This window comes from Brachionichthys hirsutus, chromosome 7 (assembly GCF_040956055.1).
Source record: "Brachionichthys hirsutus isolate HB-005 chromosome 7, CSIRO-AGI_Bhir_v1, whole genome shotgun sequence".
Lineage (NCBI taxonomy): Eukaryota > Metazoa > Chordata > Actinopteri > Lophiiformes > Brachionichthyidae > Brachionichthys > Brachionichthys hirsutus.
The window spans coordinates 15,328,413-15,337,282 of record NC_090903.1 but is presented as its reverse complement, the minus strand read 5'-3'; the positions used below and the strand labels follow the sequence as shown (position 1 = coordinate 15,337,282).

Sequence of the window (8,870 nt, the reverse complement as noted above, 5' to 3'; positions counted from 1 at the left end):
ATGTCGGAGCGCCGCGCCCCCGGCTGCCGGCTCCGCCTGGACTGGGTCTACGGGTACCGGGGCCACCAGTGCCGGAACAACCTGCACTACACCGCCGGGAAGGAGGTGGTCTACTTCGTAGCCGGGGTGGGCGTGGTTTACAACGCCAGAGAGCACAGCCAGAGGTTCTACCTGGGACACAGCGATGACATCATCAGGTGAGCCAATCACATGGATGCACTGGTGGTGTGTGTGTGTGTGTGTGTGTGTGTGTGTGTTGTGGGATGTGTTATTATCATCATCTCTACAGACGTCGATGATTTTCCTTTCCTGTCTCTCTGCCTGCTGGACGAACCTGACTCACACACACACACACACACACGCACACCTCCACACACACCTTCACACACACACACACACTCATCCAGGAGCAGCTAAAAATAGCCTGAATAAACTCACCTTCCGGTTTTATTCTGAAACAAGAACCACTTAATTCACTGTTAGTCTGAGGTTCAAAGGTCATCGAGCGGTAAAACCAGTCCGATGTGGCTCAATGAATATAAACATTCCGTCGCCGCCAGCAACGCCAATCAATCCGACTATATTCTTTATTGGGACGTCTTTGTTTGTCCATTTGTAATTTTTAAACAGACAATAAAGAGATTCTCTCAGATCTCTCCTCTGACTCCGCCCCCTCAGCCTGGCGTTGCACCCGGAGCGCTCCCTAGTGGCGACGGGTCAGGTGGGAAAGGATCCCTACGTGTGTGTGTGGGAATCCTTCAGCGTCCAGACCGTCTCTCTGCTCCGGGACGGACACACACACGGCATCGCCTGCCTCGCGTTCAGCGCGGACGGACAGGTGACACGCACGCACACACACACACACACACACACTCACACGCACACGCACACGCACACACACACACACCTACACACACACACACACACCTACACGCATACACACACACACACCTACACGCACACACACACCTACACACACACACACACACACCTACAAGCACACACACACACCTACACACCTACACACACACACACACACACACACATGCACGCACACACACACACACCTACACGCACACACACACGCACACACACACACACGGCATCGCCTGCCTCGCGTTCAGCGCGGACGGACAGGTGACACGCACGCACACACACACACACACACACACACACTCACACTCACACGCACACGCACACGCACACACACACACACCTACACACACACACACACACCTACACGCATACACACACACACACCTACACGCACACACACACCTACACACACACACACACACACCTACACGCACACACACACACCTACACACCTACACACACACACACACACACACACATGCACGCACACACACACACACCTACACGCACACACACACGCACACACACACACACGGCATCGCCTGCCTCGCGTTCAGCGCGGACGGACAGGTGACACGCACGCACACACACACACACACACACACTCACACGCACACACACACACACACACACCTACACACACACACACACACACCTACACGCATACACACACACCTACACACCTACACACACACACACACACACTCACACGCACACACACACACACACCTACACACGCACACACACACACGACTACAGTGTCTAAATGACTCCAAACCCTGAATATCGTCGTCATCATAACATTTATGGGTCAAATACATTTCAATTATTCTTTTTAGTTGTCTTTTATTATTTAGTTGTCAATTATTATTACTGTATTATAATATTTGTCAAAATAAAGTTTTGAAATCTCTCTCTCTCTCTCTCTCTCTCTCTCTCTCTCTCTCTCTCCCTCTAGCGGTTAGCCTCAGTTGGCCTGGATGCTAAAAACACGTTATGCATCTGGGAGTGGAAAAGAGGGAAGATCCTGGCTACTGCCACCGGACACTCAGACAGGGTGTGTGTGTGTGTGTGTGTGTGTGTGTTACAGTGTGTGTGTGTGTGTGTGTGTGTGTGTTACAGTGTGTGTGTGTGTTCTCATGTCTTCTTTCATCTAGATCTTCGATATCTGTTGGGATCCATTCCAGCAGAACCGTCTGGTGAGCTGTGGAGTAAAACACATCAAGGTAGACAGTAGTACACAGTAGAACACAGGAGTACACAAAAGAACACAGTACAATCCACACACCTTGTTTGCAGCTTCAGCAGGATCTGAAGACGAGCCGTGGCTCGTGTCCCTTCTCTGTTGCCGTAGTTCTGGGCTCTGTGCGGTAACGCCCTCGTCCCAAAGAGGGGCCTTTTCGGGAGGAGGGGCGACCTGCAGACCCTCCTGTGTGTCGCCTCTGCTAAAGAGGACACCACGTACTCCGGGGCGCTCAACGGGGACGTTTATGTCTGGAAGGGACTCAACCTGATTCGGACCGTTCAGGCCGCCCACGGGGTGAGACGCACGCCTGCTGAGGTCACACGGCAGCGGCGCCCCCCGTTGGTTAAAACCTCATTTGTGTCTTCCTGCAGGCCGGCATCTTCAGCATGTTCGCCTGCGATGAGGGATTCGCCACCGGAGGCAGAGACGGCTGCGTCCGACTGTGGGACGGAGACTTCAAAGGCATCGCCAAGATCGACCTGCGAACCGCTGAGCAGGGATACAAAGGTACAGCAGCGGGGTACAACCTCTCTGGCCACGCCCTGTGGAGGCAGTCCAGCCACGCCCTGTAGAGTCAGAGCAGCCACGCCCTGTGGAGGCAGTCCAGCCACGCCCTGTAGAGTCAGGGTAGCCACGCCCTGTGGACTCAGTCCAGCCCCACCCAGTAAACTTGACCTACTGCTGGTTTCTGGTCCGGCTCGTCAGGCAACTCTCCAGATGACGAGTCAGTTTGCTCTCACACTCTTCCTCCTCCTCTTCCTCCATCAGGTCTGTCCGTCCGCAGCGTTTGCTGGCGAGCTGATCGGATCCTGGTCGGAACGCAGGACAGTGAGATCTTTGAGGTGAGGTCAGAGACCCCCGCCGAGACGGGGGGCGTCACTGGACCTCAGGCTTGCCTTGTATTCGAGTCTCAGACTCGCGACTCGTTCCAGGTGATGGTCAGGGACCGGGACAAGCCGCTGCTGATCATGCAGGGACATGGCGAGGGCGAGCTCTGGGCGCTCGACGTTCACCCCAAACAGCCTCTTGCCGTGACGGGCAGTGACGACCGCTCTGTCAGGTCAGTGCAGCGATGCCGGGAGCCGCTCAGGTGGGTCACGGGTCGAGAACCTCAGGTGAGCGTTGAACCCAGACGTGCCGGTCGGTCCGGAGCCTCGTCCTGCTGAAGCGAACCACCTGAGCGAACTGAAGGGTTCTCCGAACGACGGATAGTCGGCGAGCGCTCTGGTTCTGTCTGAAGGTGCGTGACTGTGTGTGCCAGGTTATGGAGTCTGGCGGACCACGCCCTCATCGCCCGCTGCAACATGGAGGAGGCGGTGCGTAGCGTGGCGTTCAGCGTGGACGGGTACCAGCTGGCTCTGGGCATGAAGGACGGATCCTTCACCGTGCTGAGAGTCCGGTAGGGAACCGACGGGGAGGGACGTCCCTGTCTTCCTTCACGTCCCATGAACAGGACGTTTGTCCCCGTCTCAGAGACATGACAGAGGTCGTTCACATCAAAGACAGGAAGGAGGTGATCCACGAGATGAAGTTCTCTCCGGACGGCGCGTACCTCGCCGTCGGCTCCAACGACGGATTGGTCGACATCTACGCCGCCGCCCAGAGATACAAGAAGGTAGGACTCCGGGTTCGAGCCGCACCGTCGCCACCAAGCAGCAATGAACAACGTAAGGAATACAAATCTGGTGGTCCGCTACCTGGGATTCAGTACCGGTACCCGTTTCAGAACCAGCAACCGTTTCAGTATCAGTACCCGTTTTAGTACCAGTACCGGTACCCGTTTCAGTACCAGCAACCATTTCAGTATCAGTACCCGTTTCAGTACCAGTACCGGTACCCGTTTCAGTACCAGCAACCATTTCAGTATCAGTACCCGTTTCAGTACCAGTACCGGTACCCGTTTCAGTACCAGCAACCATTTCAGTATCAGTACCCGTTTCAGTACCAGTACCGGTACCCGTTTCAGTACCAGCAACCATTTCAGTATCAGTACCCGTTTCAGTACCAGTACCGGTACCCGTTTCAGTACCAGCAACCATTTCAGTATCAGTACCCGTTTCAGTACCAGTACCGGTACCCGTTTCAGTACCAGCAACCATTTCAGTATCAGTACCCGTTTCAGTACCGGTACCGGTACCCGTTTCAGAACCAGTACTCGTTTCAGAACCAGTACCCATTTCAGTACCGGTCCCTGTTTCAGAACCAGTCCCCGTTTCAGAACCCATTTCAGAACCAGTACCCGTTTCAGTATCGGTACCCATTTCAGTACCGGTACTCGTTTCAGAACCGGTACCCATTTCAGTACCAGTACTCGTTTCAGAACCAGTACTCGTTTCAGAACCGGTACCCATTTCAGAACCGGTACCCATTTCAGTACCAGTACCTGTTTCAGAACCGGTACCCGATTCAGAACCACTACCCGTTTCAGAACCAGCACCCGTTTCAGTACCGGTACCCGTTTCAGTACCAGTACCTGATTCAGAACCAGTACCCGATTCAGTACCAGTACCCATTTCAGTACCAGTACCCGATTCAGAACCAGTACCCATTTCAGTACCGGTACCCGTTTCAGTAACAGACCAGCGATCCTCAGGTAACCAGACTGGGTTCAGCTCTTTATTCTGCCGGCCTCCTGCAGGTGGGGGAGTGCAGCGCGTCCACCAGTATCATCACGCACATGGACTGGTCTCTGGACGGCACGATGCTGCAGACCAACGATGGCGCTGGGGAACGCCTCTTCTACCGCATGCCCAGTGAGTCTCTGCTGTCAGAGGTTGCCCGGGCAACGACCCGCATCGTGGAGCGCTGCTGAACCGCTTCTAATGCTAAGCTCTTCGCCACGATGATGTGATACGACCGCGTGATGTCACCAAACGGCCCCCGCTGAACCTCGTTTGGTTCCTCCTCTTCCCGCTGCAGTGGGGAAGCCGGTCGTCGCTAACGAAGAGGTCGATGGTCAGGGCTGGGCGTCCTGGAGTGGCGTCCTGGGCCCTGAGGTCAACGGCATCTGGCCTAAATACGCCACCGTAACGCAAGTCAACGCCGTAGACGCTAACCGCGCGGCTTCCGTGCTCGTTACCGGAGACGACCTGGGACTTGTGAAGCTGTACCGCTTCCCCTGCCCGAGGAAAGGTCTCTGTCTGTCTCTCCTGTCTCTGTCTTTCTCTTCTGTCTCTGTCTTTCTCTTCTGTCTCTGTCTTTATCTTCTGTCTCTGTCTTTCTCTTCTGTCTCTGTCTTTATCTTCTGTCTCTGTTATTGTTGTGAAATTGAGGTTGTCTCTCCTAGGAGCCAAATTCAAGAAGTACATTGGACACTCAGCCCATGTGACCAATGTCCGCTGGTCACATGACCTGCAGTGGGCGCTGAGCACAGGTGGCGCTGACCACGCCCTCTTCCAGTGGAGGTTTCTACCAGAGTCTGTTCTGGAAGGCGGACCGGATCCGAACACACAAGGTTGGGGATCCGTGATCTCTTCGTGGCACGGTTCTGTGCTGGGTTCTTGTTGAGGTTCTTGAGGTGGATCTACGTTGGTCATTAAACTCGCCGTTCTGAAGAACGTGTCCGACTCGCTGTCTTCCGTGCAGACGGCCTCGGCGACTCCAACAGCGAGGAGTCGGACAGCGACTCGTCGGACATCCCGGAGCTCGACTCTGACATCGAGCAGGAAGCACAGATCGACTACGACAGACAGGTACAACATGCATGTTAGCTGGGTTGTTTCCATGGCGACGCGCAGTCCTGGAGAAAGACGGCGAACCCTCCGCTGCCCTAGGAACAGCCTCAGATATGAACGTGTGCATTTTGGCGAGGCTCCTCTGAATCCTCGCTGGTATTCCCATCAGTCGCAGCGCTGCAGAGCTCATTGTGGTTACCATGGTGACCCTGCTGAGCAGACGTCCCTGGAACTACCGAGTGCTGGCGCTGATGGAGTTCCAGGTTTAGTCAGTGGTAGATCCTCTGTAGTTTTGGTGTTCCCTTTAGAACCGGGAACTGGATCAGGTTTTACAGGTAACACCTGTCTGTTTTGTTTTAGCTAATACTTAGCATGCTGCTGTGTGTTGAAGTGGTGAAAATGCTAAGCTAACGTTATCCCTGACAGTGAAATAACAGGCTTTGTGTGTGTGTGTGTGTGTGTGTGTGTGCGTGCGTGCGCACGTGGAGGTGTATAAGGAGGATCTGCCACACCTGCAACAGCAGAGCAGAGAGAAGAAACAGCAGGTTGGATGCCTGAAGAGACAGAGAGGACCGGATCAGGGCCTCCGGCTTCAGTTTGTACACGGGTAACACACTGTGTGTGTGTGTGCGTGCGTGTGTGTGTGCGTGCGTGCTTGTGTGCGCGTGTGTCCTACAAACATTCATCTCATTGTTCTTCAGAGGTCAAACCTGCAGCATGGGGTCGCTTCAGTGTCCATGTGGCGCACCATCCTTTTCTAAATGAATTTGTAATGGAGCTGGCTGCTGCAGGAGCCTGGCGCCCTCTGCTGGTCAGCGTCCAGAGGTGCAGCTCTTCGGTACTCGTCTTCCTGAGGAGCACCTTGAGCAGATTTAGCAGATTTTAGAGGATGACGTGATTTTTAGATTTGGTTATCTTTACCTGGCCGCTGGTGGGCGGAGCCTCCACACACGTGTTGTTCTATTATTAGTGGAAGTAATTTGAATCCATTATTCAGCTTGGCTCCAACCAGTCGTAACCGTTAGCCGTAACAGCCGGTCCGCTAAACTTCTCAACATTTTTTATTTTTTTTGTCCAATATGCAGAGACCACGCCCACAGACTTCCAGACCAATCAGCTTCTGGGCTGCGTTCCAGCCACTAAAGATACCCGTTTGCATCAAAATTAAATAAACACAAAGTGATATTTGTGTCTGTGCAGCTACCGCGGTTACGACTGCAGGAACAACCTGCTCTACACCCGGGGGGGGGAGGTGTTGTATCACGTGGCGGCGGTGGGCGTGGTCTACAGCCGGGAGCAGCACAGCCAGCGCTTTTACCTCGGCCACGACGACGACATCCTGAGCCTCAGCATCCACCCGCTGAAGGACTACGCTGCTACGGGACAGGTGCGCGCGCACGCACACGCACACGCACACGCACACACACACACAGTGTGTAAGGTGAGCAGTGCATTGAGCGGTCATGTGATGTGTGCGTCCAGGTGGGGCGGGACCCAGCCGTCCATGTGTGGGACATCCAGACTCTGGAGTGTCTGTCATTGCTTAAAGGCTTCCACCAGAGGGGGGTGTGTGCTCTGGACTTCTCAGGTGTGTTCAGGTGTTTCGTCCTGTTCTGTGGATCTCATCCTCTGACTGGAGGGCGAGGACCTTCTCCAGACCTTGTCCTCTCTGTTCCTGCAGGCGATGGGCGGAGCCTGGTGTCAGTGGGCGTGGATGACGGACATTCAGTCGTAGTTTGGGACTGGAAGAGAGGAGAGAAACTGGCCACTGCGAGGTTTTATACTTTTACTCCTACCTTCCACATCAGAACGACTGTTACTACTACTCTACTAACACTAATACTACTCTACTACTACTACTACTACTCTACTACTACTAATACTACTCTACTACCACTAATACTACTCTACTACTACTACTACTACTCTACTACTACTAATACTACTCTACTACTACTAATACTACTCTACGATTACTACTACTACTCTGCTACTACTACTACTCTACTACTACTACTACTACTCTACGATTACTACTACTACTCTACTACTACTACTACTACTCTACGATTACTACTACTACCCTACTACCACTAATACTACTCTACGATTACTACTACTACTCTACTACCACTAATACTACTCTACTACTACTACTACTACTCTACTACTACTAATACTACTCTACGATTACTACTACTACTCTGCTACTACTACTACTCTACTACTACTACTACTCTACTACCACTACTACACTACTAATACTACTCTACTACTACTACTACTCTACTACTAATACTACTCTACTACTTCTACTCTATGACTACTACTACGACTACTCCACTACTACTACTACTACTACTCTACTGCTACACTACTACTAATACTACTACGGTACTCTACTACGGTACTCTACGACTACTACTTCTGCTACTACTCTACTACTACTACTACTACCTCCGCAGCTAAATACCTCCGCCTCATACTTATAATACTCGAGTATCGTTTGAATGCTCCAGCCGTTAGCCGGCTTGCTTTGCTGTACTTCTCTTTGTTTTCTGGGCAGGGGTCACAAGGACAAGATCTTTGTGGTGAGGTGTCATCCGCTGGTGATGGACAAACTGGTGACTGTGGGAATCAAACATATCCAGTTCTGGCAACATGCAGGTGAACCTTTAGAAGCCTTAGAGCTACAGTAGCATACGTCCACCCAACTGCTGCAGGTACTCTTCATTTGTTTGCTAAATGTGCTCCAGCTAGCTTAGCTTCTACCTGCTATCTCCCTCAGGTGGGGCCCGTTTTAACTATAAGTCAGTCAAAGCTGATCTGGCAGAGCTAAAGGCTAACTTATAATAGTTTTGGACGACGCCTCCAGTCTCTCACCAAACCTATGCTAACATGTACCTCCCTGTTTCAATCTCCCAAAGCGAGCAGCAGCCACTAGCATCTCGCTGCGGTAGCCATCTTGTTTTTAGTGTCCTTCCCTATCTGTCCTCCAGGTGGCAGTCTGACTTTCAGGCGTGGTGTGTTCAGGAGCATCAGCCGGCCGGAGACCATGATGTCGGTGTGCTACA

At 52.7% G+C, this 8,870-nt stretch overlaps 1 protein-coding gene across 1 annotated transcript in view; it reads left to right on the top strand.

Moving 5' to 3' along the window:
• The window catches only part of LOC137895484 (echinoderm microtubule-associated protein-like 6), a 17,367-nt gene continuing 8,497 nt past the window's right edge, over positions 1 to 8,870 (top strand). Inside the window, exons 1-20 of the mRNA XM_068740958.1 lie at positions 1 to 197; positions 679 to 838; positions 1,835 to 1,933; positions 2,034 to 2,102; positions 2,231 to 2,416; positions 2,494 to 2,629; positions 2,891 to 2,964; positions 3,055 to 3,182; positions 3,384 to 3,521; positions 3,596 to 3,737; positions 4,761 to 4,875; positions 5,042 to 5,254; positions 5,409 to 5,576; positions 5,708 to 5,814; positions 6,285 to 6,403; positions 6,997 to 7,183; positions 7,279 to 7,384; positions 7,478 to 7,571; positions 8,363 to 8,463; positions 8,796 to 8,870. The exon at positions 8,796 to 8,870 is cut by the window's right edge and continues 128 nt beyond it. Coding sequence (XP_068597059.1) covers positions 1 to 197; positions 679 to 838; positions 1,835 to 1,933; positions 2,034 to 2,102; positions 2,231 to 2,416; positions 2,494 to 2,629; positions 2,891 to 2,964; positions 3,055 to 3,182; positions 3,384 to 3,521; positions 3,596 to 3,737; positions 4,761 to 4,875; positions 5,042 to 5,254; positions 5,409 to 5,576; positions 5,708 to 5,814; positions 6,285 to 6,403; positions 6,997 to 7,183; positions 7,279 to 7,384; positions 7,478 to 7,571; positions 8,363 to 8,463; positions 8,796 to 8,870 — 2,614 coding nt within the window. The remainder of the gene's footprint in view (positions 198 to 678; positions 839 to 1,834; positions 1,934 to 2,033; positions 2,103 to 2,230; positions 2,417 to 2,493; positions 2,630 to 2,890; positions 2,965 to 3,054; positions 3,183 to 3,383; positions 3,522 to 3,595; positions 3,738 to 4,760; positions 4,876 to 5,041; positions 5,255 to 5,408; positions 5,577 to 5,707; positions 5,815 to 6,284; positions 6,404 to 6,996; positions 7,184 to 7,278; positions 7,385 to 7,477; positions 7,572 to 8,362; positions 8,464 to 8,795) is intronic.